At 50.4% G+C, this 14,485-nt stretch overlaps 3 protein-coding genes across 4 annotated transcripts; 2 read left to right on the top strand and 1 right to left on the bottom strand.

Moving 5' to 3' along the window:
- The first annotated feature begins 4,171 nt into the window (after window positions 1–4,171).
- Window positions 4,172–7,096, top strand: LOC123114014 (receptor-like protein EIX2). Its single transcript, XM_044535359.1, has one exon. It carries the CDS (start codon window positions 4,172–4,174, stop codon window positions 7,001–7,003), a length of 2,832 nt encoding a protein of 943 aa, XP_044391294.1. The 3' UTR covers window positions 7,004–7,096.
- Window positions 7,097–7,360: 264 nt separating this feature from the next.
- On the top strand, window positions 7,361–10,078 carry LOC123114013 (uncharacterized protein At5g02240). 2 transcript variants are annotated; one of them, XM_044535358.1, is made up of 7 exons: window positions 7,361–7,554; window positions 7,663–7,934; window positions 8,108–8,144; window positions 8,224–8,321; window positions 8,924–8,985; window positions 9,485–9,608; window positions 9,693–10,078. In XM_044535358.1, exons 1-7 carry the CDS (start codon window positions 7,503–7,505, stop codon window positions 9,810–9,812), a joined length of 765 nt encoding a protein of 254 aa, XP_044391293.1. In that variant the 5' UTR covers window positions 7,361–7,502; the 3' UTR covers window positions 9,813–10,078. The 2 variants fall into 2 exon arrangements, with proteins under 2 accessions (XP_044391293.1, XP_044391292.1); XM_044535357.1 differs by having other exon boundaries at window positions 7,365–7,934.
- A 325-nt stretch (window positions 10,079–10,403) lies between these two features.
- On the bottom strand, window positions 10,404–13,045 carry LOC123114011 (scarecrow-like protein 30). The gene is made up of 2 exons (XM_044535356.1): window positions 12,810–13,045; window positions 10,404–12,676 (listed from the first exon to the last, which is right to left on the bottom strand). The coding sequence occupies exon 2, from the start codon at window positions 12,519–12,521 to the stop codon at window positions 10,548–10,550; it is 1,974 nt and encodes a 657-aa protein (XP_044391291.1). The 5' UTR covers window positions 12,522–12,676; window positions 12,810–13,045; the 3' UTR covers window positions 10,404–10,547.
- Between the last annotated feature and the right edge of the window lie 1,440 nt (window positions 13,046–14,485).

Below are 14,485 nucleotides of genomic sequence, written 5' to 3'. Positions count from 1 at the left end.
AACTTCAACCTGAAAAGCTCGAACCCAAGTCGGAAAAATGCGTCTTCATAGGATACCCTAAGGAAACCATTGGGTATACCTTCTACCTCAGATCCGAAGGCAAGGTCTTTGTTGCCAAGAACATGTCCTTTCTGGAGAAAGAGTTTCTCTCGAAAGAAGTAAGTGGGAGGAAAGTGGAACTTGATGAAGTACTACCTCTTGAACCGGTAAGTAGCGCAGCTCAGGAAGATGTTCCTGTGCTGCCTGCACCGACTAGAGAGGAACTTAATGATGATGATCAAGGTACTTCGGATCAAGTTACTACTGAACTTCGTAGGTCCACAAGGACACGTTCCACACCAGAGTGGTATGGCAACCCTGTCCTGGAAATCATGTTATTAGACAACGGTGAACCTTCGAAGTATGATGAAGCGATGGCGGGCCCAGATTCCAACAAATGGCTTGAAGCCATGAAATCCGAGATAGGATCCATTTATGAAAACAAAGTATGGACTTCGACAGACTTGCCCGATGATCAATGAGCGATATAAAATAAATGGATCTTTAAGAAGAAGACGGACGCGGATGGTAATGTTACCATCTATAAAGTTCGACTTGTCGCTAAGGGTTGTCGGCAAGTTCAAGGGGTTGACTACGATGAGACTTTCTCTCCCGTAGCGAAGCTGAAGTCCATCTGAATCATGTTAGCAATTGCCGCATACTAAGATTATGAGATATGGCAAATGGACGTCAAAACGGCATTCCTTAACGGCTATCTTAAGGAAGAACTGTATATGATGCAGCCAGAAGGTTTTGTCGATCCTAAGAATGCTAACAAGGTATGCAAGCTCTAGCGATCCATTCATGGGCTGGTGCAAGCATCTCGGAGTTGGAACATTCGCTTTGATGAGATGATCAAAGCGTTTGGGTTTATGCAGACTTATGGAGAAGCCTGCGTTTACAAGAAAGTGAGTGGGAGCTCTGCAGCATTTCTCATATTATATGTGGATGACATACTTTTGATGGGAAATGATATAGAACTTTTGGACAGCATAAAGGCCTACTTGAATAAGTGTTTTTCAATGAAGGACCTTGGAGAAGCTGCTTATATATTAGGCATCAAGATCTATAGAGATAGATCGAGACGCCTCATGGGTCTTTCACAAAGCACATACCTTGACAATATATTGAAAAAGTTCAATATGGACCATTCCAAGAAGGAGTTCTTGCCTGTGTTGCAAGGTGTGAAATTGAGCTCGGCTCAATCCCCGACCACGGCAGAAGATAAAGAAAAGATGAGTGTCATCCCCTATGCCTCGGCCATAGGGTCTATTATGTAAGCCATGTTGTGTACCAGACCTGATGTAATCCTTGCCGTGAGTTTAGTTGCAAGACACCAAAGTAATCCGGGCATGGAACACTGGACAGCGGTCAAGAATATCCTGGAGTACTTGAAAAGGACTAAGGATATGTTTCTCGTTTATGGAGGTGACGAAGAGCTCGCTGTAAAGGGTTACGTCGATGCTAGCTTCGACACAGATCTGGATGACTCCAAGTCACAAACCGGATACGTGTATATTTTGAATGGTGGGGCAGTAAGCTGGTGCAGCAGCAAGCAGAGCGTCGTGGTGGGATCTACATGTGAAGCGGAGTACATGGCAGCCTCGGAGGCAGCGCATGAAGCAATCTAGATGAAGGAGTTCATCACAAACCTAGGAGTTATTCCCAATGCGTCGGGGCCGATCACTCTCTTCTGTGACAACACTGGAGCCATTGCCCTTGCCAAGGAGCCTAGGTTTCACAAGAAGACTAGGCACATCAAGCGTCGCTTCAACTCCATTCGTGAAAATGTTCAAGATGGAGACATAGATATTTTCAAAGTGCATACGGATCTGAATGTCGCAGATCCGTTGACTAAACCTCTTCCACGAGCAAAACATGATCAACACCAGAACTCTATGGGTGTTCGATTCATCACAGTGTAACTAGATTATTGACTCTAGTGCAAGTGGGAGACTGTTGGAAATATGCCCTAGAGGCAATAATAAAATGATTATTATTATATTTCCTTGTTCGTGATAATTGTCTATTGTTCATGCTATAATTGTATTAACCGGAAACAGTGATACATGTGTGAATACATAGACCACAACATGTCCCTAGTGAGCCTCTAGTTGACTAGCTCGTTGATCAACAGATAGTCATGGTTTCCTGACTATGGACATTGGATGTCATTGATAATGGGATCACATCATTAGGAGAATGATGTGATGGACAAGACCCAATCCTAAGCATAGCACAAAGATCGTGTAGTTCGTTTGCTAAAGCTTTTCTAATGTCAAGTATCAGTTTCTTAGACCATGAGATTGTGTAACTCCCGGATACCATAGGAGTGCTTTGGGTGTACAAAACGTCACAACGTAACTGGGTGACTATAAAGGTACACTACAGGTATCTCCAAAAGTCTCTGTTGGGTTGACACGAATCGAGACTGGGATTTGTCACTCCGTATGACAGAGAGGTATCTCCGGGCCCACTCGGTAATGCATCATCATAATGAGCTCAATGTGACCAAGTAGTTGGTCACGGGATCATGCATTATGCAACGAGTAAAGTGACTTGCCGATAACGAGATTGAACGAGGTATTGGGATACCGACGATCGAATCTCGGGCAAGTAACGTACCGATTGACAAAGGGAATTGAATACGGGATTACTTGAATCCTCGACATCGTGGTTCATCCGATGAGATCATCGAGGAGAATGTGGGAGCCAACATGGGTATCCAGATCCCGATGTTGGTTATTGACCGGAGAGTCCTCTCGGTCATGTCTACGTGTCTCCCGAACCCGTAGGGTTTACACAGTTAAGGTTCGGCGACGCTAGGGTTGTAGAGATATTAGTATGCGGTAACCCAAAAGTTGTTCGGAGTCCCGGATGAGATCCCGAACGTCACAAGGAGTTCCGGAATGGTCCGGAGGTGAAGATTTGTATATAGGAAGTCCAGTTTCGGCCACCGGGAAAGTTTCGGGGTCACCGGTATTGTACCGGGACCACCGGAAGGGTCCCGGGGGTCCACCGGGTGGGTCCACCTATCTCGGAGGGTCCCATGGGCTAAAGTGGGAAGGGAACCAGCCCCTGGTGGGCTGGTGCGCCCCCCTTGGGCCTCCCCCTGCGCCTAGGGTTGGAAACCCAGGGGGTGGGGGGCGCCCCACCTGACTTGGGGGGCAAGTTCCCTCCTTTGCCCCCCCCCCCTTGACAGTGGATCTCTAGGGGGCCGGCGCCCCCCCTCCCCCCGGGGCCCCTATATAAAGAGGGGGGAGGGAGGGCTGCGCACCCAAGCCGCTGGCGCCTTCCTCCTCCCCCCCCCCCCCCCCCCCCCCCGTAACACCTCTCCCTCTCGTTGAGCTTGGTGAAGCCCTGCCGAGATCCCCGCTACTTCCACCACCACGCCGTCGTGCTGCTGGATCTCCATCAACCTCTCCTTCCCCCTTGCTGGATCAAGAAGGAGGAGACGTCTCTCCCAACCGTACGTGTGTTGAACGCGGAGGTGCCGTCCGTTCAGCGCTAGGATCATCGGTGATTTGGATCTCGACGAGTACGACTCCATCAACCCCGTTCTCTTGAACGCTTCCGCTCACGATCTACAAGAGTATGTAGATGCACTCCTATCTCTCGTTGCTAGATGACTCCATAGATTGATCTTGGTGATGCGTAGAAATTTTTTACAGTTAGCTACAGTGAACGAAGGCTGCCTGGGTCGGCCTGGGGCTTGCCTAATTCCTGGCGCTGCCGCTGGATATAGCACGTATTGACCGGGCTCATTGGTCGCTAAAGCTAAACTTTATTGATAGGAAACAGTCATTTTCACTAGTAGACTTTATTTCTTGTCTCTTCGGAGTTCAAGATTTGGCGCGCTTCGCCATCACCCAATAGTTGGTCTGTGGAATTTTTATGCGCTGGGTCAGTCAACTCATATGTACCCTTCACAGTACTCATCAGACCCGGTGGACGGGGTTTCGATGTTACTACTACCTGCCGATCGAGCTGGCGTAGCGCGCAGGGCACTTTGACGCTCACAAGGGTGGACCGAACGAACTCTGCTAGCTCCTTAAATCCAGGCGTGCATGGCCGAGGCAAAGTACGTACTGCACACACTCGTACTTACCCATTCGTACGCCCACTACCCAAAATGGCCGGCCCAAGGCCGGCGATCCTCCTGGCGACGTGGTGCCTCATCTTCCTCCGGAGCTCGTCAGCCCCAGCCCTGCCTGCACTCCGGCCGCCGCCACCGCCATCAGCACCGGGCACCCTCTGCATCCCCCGCGAGCGAGATGCGCTTCTCGCCTTCAAGGCCGGCCTCACCGACCCGAGCAACTACCTTTCGTCGTGGCGGGCCGACGAGGACTGCTGCCGGTGGATGGGCGTCAGGTGCAACAACCGGACCGGCCATGTCGTCAAGCTCCAGGTCAACAGCTACGGAGCAATCGGAGGTGAGATAAGCTCCTCCTTGCTCACTCTACGACATCTCAAGCACCTGGACCTCTCATCAAACTACTTTGGTGGGAGATCCATTCCTGAATTCATCGGTGACCTCCGGAGCCTGACTCATCTCGCCCTCACTGATTCGTTCTTCGGTGGGCGAATCCCTCCTCACCTCGGGAACCTCTCGAATCTGCTCAGTCTTGACCTCTCAATTCTGGGTTGTTACTCGCCCGATCTCTTATGGGTGACGCACCTACAGAAGCTACAACACCTCGACATGGCTGAGGTGGACCTTAGCGCTGCCGTCAACTGGACTCATGATGTCAACATGCTCCCCTCTCTGGTAACCCTTGAGCTAACATCTTGTGGGCTTCGTAACATTATGCCTCTACCGTTGCACTCTAATCTCACGTCACTAGAAACCCTTGACCTCGACTCCAATTCCTTTAACTCGTCCTTTGGAGCCAACTACTTGGCTTGGGAGCTACCTGCTCTCCAACTTTTTTACATGGATACATGCGGAATCGTGGGTTCTATCCCTGACGCAGTGGAAAACTTGACCTCCATTCAATCATTGTCCCTCATAGAAAACAACTTCTTTGGCATGGTGCCATCCACCTTCAAGAAACTCAAGAGACTACAAGCACTCCGTCTATCGGAAAACTTCATTGGCGGGGGTACGGAAGATCTATTTTATAGATTGCCAGGGGATGAGTTACAAGAGTTGTATTTGGACCACAACAATTTGACAGGGACTCTTCCAGATCGGCTAGAAAAATTTAGCAGCTTGTCCACACTTTGGCTCAATAATAACAAACTATTCGGAGAGATACCTGTCGGTATACGAAAACTCACAAATTTGGTGGACCTGTGGTTGGACTCAAACAATCTGCATGGTATAGTCACCCAGGACCATTTCACCAATATGACTAGCCTGCAAAATTTGTGGCTCTCTGGTAATTCCATAACTATGTTGGTCAACAACACATGGAGCACTCCATTCAGCTTAACGTCAGCGGGCTTTAGATCTTGCATCCTAGGCCCCCAGTTTCCGGCATGGATTATCCAACAAACACTACACACCCTTGATATTTCAAACACAAGCATACATGACTCCATTCCTGGTACTTTTTGGATTGGAATGTACCGTTGTCGAGTTCTGGATCTATCGGAAAATCAGATTTATGGCATGCTGCCCACATATTTTCTGTTTGGTGGAATGGAAGCTGTTATACTGGATATTAGTTCTAACCAGCTCGTTGGCCCGATTCCAACACTCCCAATGAACCTCGGCTTGTTGGACCTCTCTGGGAACAACCTATCTGGTGCATTGCCATCAGATATCGGAGCACCAGGGCTAGAAATACTCATGCTCTTCAAAAATTCCTTTTCTGAGACCATTCCATGCTCCCTCTTTGAGCTGCAAAATTTGCAGTTTCTAGATCTATCAGAGAACAAACTAAATGGGACATTGGCCAATTGCCTCCGTGCACCCAAAACTTCAAACGTGACCATGCTTAACTTGAATAACAACAATCTTTCAGGAAGAATCCCACCATTTCTTCAGAGGTGTAAAGAGCTAAAATTCCTTGATCTCGCATACAATGAATTTTCTGGGAGCTTACCGACATGGATCGGCTCAAAGCTACCATCCTTGGCATTTCTGCGGTTGCGGTCAAACATGCTCTCTGGTGGCATCCCTGGCGAACTGACCAGGATGCATGGGCTTCAATATCTAGACATTGCAAGCAACAACATCTCAGGGAACATACCACAGTCGCTTGGGAATCTCATAGCTATGGCTCATACTCCCGATCAAGATGGTGCCCTTTTCAAAATTGTCAACTTTGGGCTTGTCTCCGTCTACAAGTACACTAATGCTTATACTCATAGTTTATCGGTGGTCACAAAAGGTCAGCAGTTGGAATACACAACAGGAATCGCATATATGGTAAACATTGATTTCTCTTGCAACAGTTTGACAGGGAAGATTCCTCATGAAATCGGCATGCTCACTGCATTGACAAACTTGAACCTGTCACGGAATCACCTTAGCAGCACAATCCCTGTGACTATTGGGGAGCTACGTGCAATGGGATCTTTGGACCTCTCACACAATGAGCTCTCTGGTGAAATCCCGGCGAGTATGGCAGATCTAACTTCACTTGCCCACTTGAACTTACCGTACAACAATCTGACAGGAACCATACCTTCTGGCAATCAGTTACAAACTTTAGATGATGCGTCAATCTATGCTGGCAATCCAGGTCTTTGTGGTCCGCCTGTATCAAAGAATTGCTCGGGAACGGAAATCACTCCATGGACTCCTGAAAATCAGCATGAGGGCATGAGCAAAGCATTGTCATTATACCTCGGCATTGGCACGGGATTCGTAGCAGGTCTCTGGATCATCTTCTGCAGCTTCTTATTCAAGAGGAGCTGGAGAATTATTTGGTTCTCGTTGTTCGACCGCGTGTGTGATTGGGTCTACGTGCGAGTGGCGATGAGCTGGGCTTCATTCACAAGAGAAGAGCAGTAGAAGCTGAGATCATTAGGGTCTGTGGTCACAATAGCCGGAGCTTCCATTTCGGCACAATATGATATGGGGTTGTAACAATATTTCACCTTTCTTGTCCGCTGTAAATGTAATGTATTGCTCTTCTTTCGTGTGCAAGTCACTCGGTTTGTATGGTAAACCATGAGTTACCTTTGATGTGTATGAAATCTTAAACATGTGTAATAACGAATAAAGATGTTGATCTCTATGGTATGATGACCGTGTGTGGGGAGAGAAAGGCGCCTTGCTTCGAAGAAAGCGTAAAGCAGTCAGGCGCGACGTGGCCGCCCTCCACGCCGCGCGCCCTCCTGGCATGTCAGGTCGGTCGGTCGGCACGGCCTTCTAGACAAATCCAGAGAGAGTATCGGCGTCGTCTCATCCTTCGCCGCTTCTCTCGTGACACATCGGCACTTGGCTGCGTCCAGGCGCTCTGCAGTTCGCGGCCAGCTAGCCTGCAGTACCGCGCCACCACCCTCCGGCCATGGCCGCGCCCCGCCCCACCGTCCTCGTCACCGGCGCCGGCGGCCGCACAGATACCCTTTCCCTCCTTCCTTCCCCGCCCGTTTCTCCGACCAAAACCCGACGAATCCGCCTGCCACGACGGGCAATTCCGGTCCTAACGCTCGTCGAGTCGATCGCAGGCCAAATCGTGTTCAGCAAGCTCAGGGAGAGATCCGACCAGTTCGCGGCGAGGGGCCTGGTGAGGTCGGAGGAGAGCAAGCAGAAGATCGGGGGAGCCGACGACGTCTACGTGGCCGACATCAGGGAGGCGGAGCACCTCGCGCCCGCCGTGCAGGGCGCCGACGCGCTCGTCATCCTCACCAGCGCCTCCCCCAAGATGAAGCCGGGGTTCGACCCCACCAAGGGCGGCCGGCCCGAGTTCTACTACGAGGACGGAGCCTACCCTGAGCAGGTTGGGGTTTCTTCTCTGTACTGTACTGTACCACAATTTGGATTCAGAGTGTGCCGCTCCCATAATAAGTACAGTTTCAGGATGTGTCTCCTCTGTGTTTCAGTGACATGCCACATCCTGAAATCTTTATCGGTTATTAAATAGTGATGAATTTTGGTGTGGATGTGTGGCAGGTGGACTGGATTGGGCAGAAGAATCAGATTGATGCTGGTAAGCTTCTTCTTGGTTCTGCATTTATATGTGATAGGTTTATCTGAATGTTTGATGAGTGGGATTGTGTGTTGGACAGCAAAAGCAGCCGGTGTGAAGCACATAGTGTTGGTGGGATCCATGGGGGGAACAAATCCCAACCATCCATTGAACAGCCTTGGCAATGGCAATATACTGGTAAGTAATTGTAGACGAGTCTATATGTCTCTTCACCTTTACTTCATTGCAGTTCATTTGCTCGTGCTTCCACGAAAAACTTTATTATCTGGAAAGCCTTAGTACCATTCTCTGAACATTGCTTGGCAGCAGATGAGCCATCTGTCTCAGAAATCTGAAGGATTGTTCGTCATAGAAATGTTCAGTTGATAGATTTGTGAGTTTTGACTATTGACAGGTTCGCCATAAAAATGTTCAGTCGATAGATTTACAACAGTTAGATCCATAATACAGGAAAAAACAACTTAATGAAGAAAGTTTTGCAAATAGACCTTTCTGAATATTAAGTTCCTGTCATAGCTAAAATTTGGAAGTTCTGTATCCTCTCTATTGGGCTGGAATGTTCATTTCAGAAAGTCTTGCTTTTGTTTTGTTTTCATCGAAGCTTCATTTTGTCTCATCCAAATAAAACAATGAAGGAAAGATAGAAATAAAAGATACAGTGCGTACTCAGCTAGTCGTGGTACCGTTGATCTAATAAGCCACTGAGACAAATTCATTTTGCAAATTCAGACGATTATATTATTGAAAATGTGAAATCTTGATTATTGATCTTGATGTAGGTCTGGAAGCGCAAGTCTGAACAGTATCTGGCAGACAGTGGAGTTCCTTATACAATCATAAGGTACATAAAGAACATGCACCAGTTTGGATAAAAAGGCATCCTTCAGATCAATTATTCTTGAAACAGAGTTGCCCACCTTTCTGAAGTGGTGTACTTAATTACACTAAATATCAATCACTTTGGATAAGACTGAAGATCTGCTATAGAAGTTTGGAATAGTTCCTTGTGTACCACTAAATACCTTTGAATGCCTCAAAGAAAAGGTGGATCCACCTCCACATTTAATGAGACAATGAGTGACATATAAAGGGGTGAGGCAAACACTCGGTGCGATCTAGTAGTTTTTGCTCATCTAATTAGTTAATTACCATCTCTCTTGAATTGTCTAAAATTTATGCTACATGTTTCACAGTTGGACTGCTGCAGTTAAATTGGATAGGTAGTTTTTGTGAAGCTAGAATAGAAGTGCATTGTGCTAATATGCACAAGAACACTAGAACAGGTTAACTATTCGCTGATACATAATGTGCTATCGTTTTCTTCGTTTCCTTCAATTTAGGCCTGGTGGTCTGCAAGACAAAGATGGGGGAGTGAGGGAGCTGATTGTCGGGAAGGATGATGAGCTTCTCCAGACTGACACTAAGGCGATTCCTAGGGCTGATGTGGCTGAAGTTTGTGTTCAGGTATAACATTTGATAATTGCTGCAACCGTATTCTGTGGACACACTTGAGGACAACCATTCTGAATATTTACCCTCTTAAAACAGGCCCTGCAGTATGAAGAGGTAAAGTTCAAGGCATTCGATTTGGCTTCGAAGCCTGAAGGTGAGGGCACCCCAACGAAAGATTTCAAAGCGCTGTTCTCCAAGGTCACAGCCCGGTTTTGAGTCATCGGTTAAGGAGCATAAGTACATTTCTTAGCTTATAAGGATCTTAATGTCTCGAGTGTGTATCCTTGTGCATTATGAAGTTGCTGACTGATGTAATTGCACAATCGGTTTACCAATAATGCTGAAAATAGCCTCCTATCGATGCGTGGAGATTGGAGAAGCAATTTATGCATTTTCCTGAGATTTTTCTCTGAGGAGAAGGAGTCAGCAAACAATTGAGAATACATTGATACAGTTTAACGGATATGACTATCTTCTTTTCACACTCTTGACTCAGATCCGACGCACACCAATAATCCATACGAATTTTATCATTTACGCAACAGCTAATATATCACTCAGCAGCTCATATGCACCTTCCATTTTACTGAGAAATGAAACATCAGCGCTACCGATTCAAGGAACAAACAAACAGTTTGCAATACACATGCTTCATTAGGTACTCCCTCCGTCTCAAAATTCTTGTCTTAGATTTGTCTAGATACGGATGTACCTAATACTAAAACGTGACTTGATACATCCGTATTTGGACAAATCTAAGACAAGAATTTTGGGACGGAGGAGTACAAAACATATGCAAGAAGCTTCTGTTCTAGTCAAGTTCAGCAAAAATGTCCATCAACTCTGCTCCCAGCAAAGGGTCAAAATTCAACAACATAAGCATCAGAATATCAGATACAACAGAACGAAAAAGAAGTGATGAAATGTACCAGGCAACATATCTCTAAAGTTCTAGCTAGGTTTCCATGTGGATAGGGCGCCGATGACTCTGCCCTTCCAACCCTGCAGCATCCACTTGTTATCTTCGTCGACGAAGAAATCCCTGTGATAGCTCTTGATTACCTTGTATCTTGCCTTTTTCACCGACTCTTGAAGCAGAGGCACCTGCCTGAACCCTGCCCTGAGGTTCCTTACCTGCCATTGCTTGTAGGTCTCCGGCCTCTCGACCCTCTCCGTGCCCTCGCAGGCGACCACGTTGAGAACCTCCCGCCCGAAGTATTCCCTTTCGATCAGCTGCCTGTGCTCATCCGCCGGCGGTGCGGTCGCTTCGAGCATGTCGTAGAGCGAGGAGAAATAGAACAGAGCCTCCTTGAAGCGCGTCACGAAGAATGGCGCGTTGTAGGTGCCGTTGACAACCGCGTGGATGAACCGATGCGGGTTCATCTTCCTGATCGTGTTCAAGACCGTCTTCCTCGGGCTCTCGTCGGTCACCGTCTCGTCCATCATGTGCCGCATTCTGAACAAGCAGTTGACAATAAGAAGATCATCCTTGTCAATCCTGAGGTCTTCGACTCGGATGGCATCCCACTTGGCAGCAATTGCGCGATACTCGAAGGGGACATGAAACATCTTGGCGTACTCGCTTAACCGCCGGCCCGTCGCCTCTAAACGCTCTGCAGGCCGGAACCCTGGCTGCGGTAAGTCGATGGCGGTGATGCGGATTCTTGGGGGGCCGCCATCTCTCTTGGAGATCCGCTGCAAGAAGATTGGCCACTGGAAGCCCCAGTCTATACCATAGTCCACAATGTGCACGCTTGTCACACCCTTGGCAGCAGCATCCAAGATGGCTTCATTCGAGTAGAACCTGGACATCCTGATGAACGGGCATGCCGTCCCATATAGCTTGAATATTTTCAGCATGTCAGCGGAAGAAGTTCGCCGCGCGACAAGCGAGCGGTAGACGGTGCTACCGGTGCCGGCAAGGCGAGCCTCGAGCCCATTAGCAATGTAATGCGCCAGCCTCTGCCCGGCATCCCCATGAGGGGAAGAATGCCGCCTGATCTGCTTCAGCAACTCACCCGAACCGCGGTGATCATCGATAGCCGCGGCCTGGGCACAGTGTATGAGCAACGTCGTCAGGTCGACGGACTCCTCCTCCACGGTGGGCACTCCGGTCTTCCCCTTCTTGCGCCCTCTCCGGTTCCCTGACCCTTTCACGTACACGCTGCTGATCTCCGCTTCGGCCGGCAGCGGCGACTGGAGGATGCAGTTGACACCGTTGCAGAGGAGCACTTTGTCGAACATCTCCCGGACGGTCTCCTCCTCGGACAGCGCGAGCTGCTTGCGCCGCCTCTCGTCCTCCGGCTCCAGGTCGTCGTCGCCGTGCCGGTTCTTCCGGCCCTTGTGGACGGCGCACTCCTCCTCCACCTTCACGGAATCGCAGGGCACTAACTGGCAGGAGCTCTGCCTGCTGCTGACGAACATGTCAGGGGATCCTCCTCCCATTCCCGCGAAAGCGCAGCAGGGATCCGTCCAGGAACTGTGCTGGTACGCCGGCTTGGCGTCGGCGATGATGTCGACGAAGGGCTTGGCGACGGCGAGGAGCGCCGAGTCCCGCGCCGGCGCGGCGGCGGCGCCGGGAGCAGAGGACTCGTCGTCGTCATCATCCTCGAGGAGGAACTGGTTGATGTAGGCGAGCACGGCGTCGTCGGACGCTTCCTCGGGGCTCCCCAGGTCGGTGGTGGTCGAGACGGGGCTCGGCGTGCTGCCAATCAGCGCCGACTGCGGCGGCGACGGCTGGTAATGGGCGGCGGGACCGGCAGGAAGGCCGTGGAAGCCGTATGAAGAAGGGGGGAACCGGAGCTGCTGCTGCTGCTGGTGGTGGTAGTGGTGGTGGAGGGAGAAGTCGAGCGCGTAGGCGGGGGCAGCCGCCGGGTTGGGGACGGAGAAGACGTCCCCGTACTCCACATCCTCGCAAGAACCCATGCCGCCACGATCCACCTCCTTCCTCCCTTCCTTGAAGACTCTGCTGCCGCCGCCGCCACTTCTTGGCGCGAGATCTCGCAGTACTCACACGCAAACCCCACCTCCGGTGTGTCCTCGCAGAGGAAGACGAAGATCGATTGCTCGCTCCCGGCGAACTGGACAAGAAAGGGGGAGGGCAGGGAAAATCAACCCAACCCGGTGGTGGTTCTTGCAGGACCGAGCAGGCCAGTAGCGAGCGGTAGCGTGGGAGAGGCGGCGGCGGAAAGGGAAAAGAAATCGCGGGAGTACCTTGCGGGAGGCGGCCGGGCAGCGACTAGAAACCCCGAGGCTCGGGAGTCTGGAGGGAGGGAGGAGGAAGGAAGCGGGGGTGATTGGTGGGGAGCGGACGCAGACGCACGGCGACGCCGACGAGAGTCTCCAACCGAGCGTGCTGGTCTGGGTGGGAGTGGGATGGCGACGTGCCCTTTGATCGGCAGCCGCTTGCTCAAAAGTTGCGTCTTTTTCCGCTTTGTTTAGTGGAGCGGGAGTGATTTCGTCTGATCTGATCAGATTACCGGCGGCAGTAATAAATTACGGAGGGAAGGGGGAGTGGCGACGGGGATTGCGCCACCTGCTCCGACCTGGTCGTCTCGGAGGAGGTGGCGGGGAGAAGGGAATGGGGGCGGCGACATGATGCGCCACGTGCGCCACCAATCTTCTCCGCTCGCCGGTTAAACGGCGGCAGATGGATGGATGGCTCATTTTTGGTCCATCCGGGTTCGAGTCATGGAAAATATAAACGCTCATATCCTTATGAGCACCTTCGAAAGACTGAACCGGAATATCATCTTGAAATTTATGAAGTCACGGTAGCCACCTCGTCGTCGATAGAAACGTCTCCTCCCATTAAATGTGCATCGCTAAAAATCCTGAAATAAATCCAGCAATAAACGCGAGCACCAGGATTCTGAATGGTCTTTTTGTTGGGGATCGTTGCAGAAATTAAAAAAAATTACGCATCACCAAGATCAATCTATGGTGTAACTAGCAACGAGAGAGAGGGGAGTGCATCTTCATACCCTTGAAGATCGCGAGACGGAAGCGTTGCAAAAACGCGGATGAAGGAGTCGTACTCGTAGCGATTCAGATCGCGGTGGATTCCGATCTTAGCGCCGAACAACGGCACCTCCGCGTTCAACACACGTGCAGTCCGGTGACGTATCCCGCGCCTAGATCCAGCAAGGATGAGGGAGAGGTTGAGGAAGATGGCTCCAGCAACAGCACGACGGCATGGTGATGATGGAGTGGCAGTTCTCCGGCAGGGCTTCGTCAAGCTCACGCGAAGGAGGAGAGGTGTTGGGGAGGGGAAGGGCTGCGCCTTGGATATGGTGCTGCAGCCCTCCCTCCACCCCTCTATTTATAGGGAGAAGGGGGAAGGGGGCCGGCCCCTTTAGATGAGATCTAGAGGGGGGCGGCGGCCAAGGGGGACGGGGCTTGCCCCCCAAGCAAGGGGGGGGGCTTAGGGTTCCCCCCCCCCCCCCACCCAACCCTAGGCGCATGGGCCCTAGGGGTGATGGCGCCCATCCCACTTAGGGTCTGGTTCCCTTCCACCTACAGCCCATAAGGCCCTCCGGGACCGGTGGACCCCTGTAGCCCCTCCGGTGGTCCCGATACAATACCGGTATACCCCCGAATATTTCCGGTGACCGTATGATGACTTCCCATATATAAATCTTCACCTTCGGATCATTCCGAAACACCTCGTGACGTATGGGATCTCATCCGGGACTTCGAACAACATTCAGTAATAACATACAAATCTTCCCTATAACCCTAGCGTCATCGAACCTTAAGTGTGTAGACCCTGCGGGTTCGGGAATCATGCAGACATGATCGAGACAGCTCTCCGGCCAATAACCAACAGCGGGATCTGGATATCCATGTTGGTTCCCACACGTTCCACGATGATCTCATCGGATGAACCA

Source organism: Triticum aestivum, chromosome 5B (genome assembly GCF_018294505.1).
Source record: "Triticum aestivum cultivar Chinese Spring chromosome 5B, IWGSC CS RefSeq v2.1, whole genome shotgun sequence".
Classification (NCBI taxonomy): Eukaryota; Viridiplantae; Streptophyta; class Magnoliopsida; order Poales; family Poaceae; genus Triticum; species Triticum aestivum.
This window is presented reverse-complemented; position numbering and strand designations above follow the sequence as displayed.

Coding starts and splice junctions, on each gene's coding strand:
- LOC123114011 (XM_044535356.1), bottom strand. CDS start 12,521: ATGGGTTCTTGCGAGGATGTGGAGTACGGGGACGTCTTCTCCGTCCCC.
- LOC123114013 (XM_044535357.1), top strand. CDS start 7,503: ATGGCCGCGCCCCGCCCCACCGTCCTCGTCACCGGCGCCGGCGGCCGC. Junction 8,322..8,923: donor TTGGCAATGGCAATATACTG/GTAAGTAATTGT, acceptor ATCTTGATGTAG/GTCTGGAAGCGCAAGTCTGA. Junction 8,986..9,484: donor GTTCCTTATACAATCATAAG/GTACATAAAGAA, acceptor CCTTCAATTTAG/GCCTGGTGGTCTGCAAGACA.
- LOC123114014 (XM_044535359.1), top strand. CDS start 4,172: ATGGCCGGCCCAAGGCCGGCGATCCTCCTGGCGACGTGGTGCCTCATC.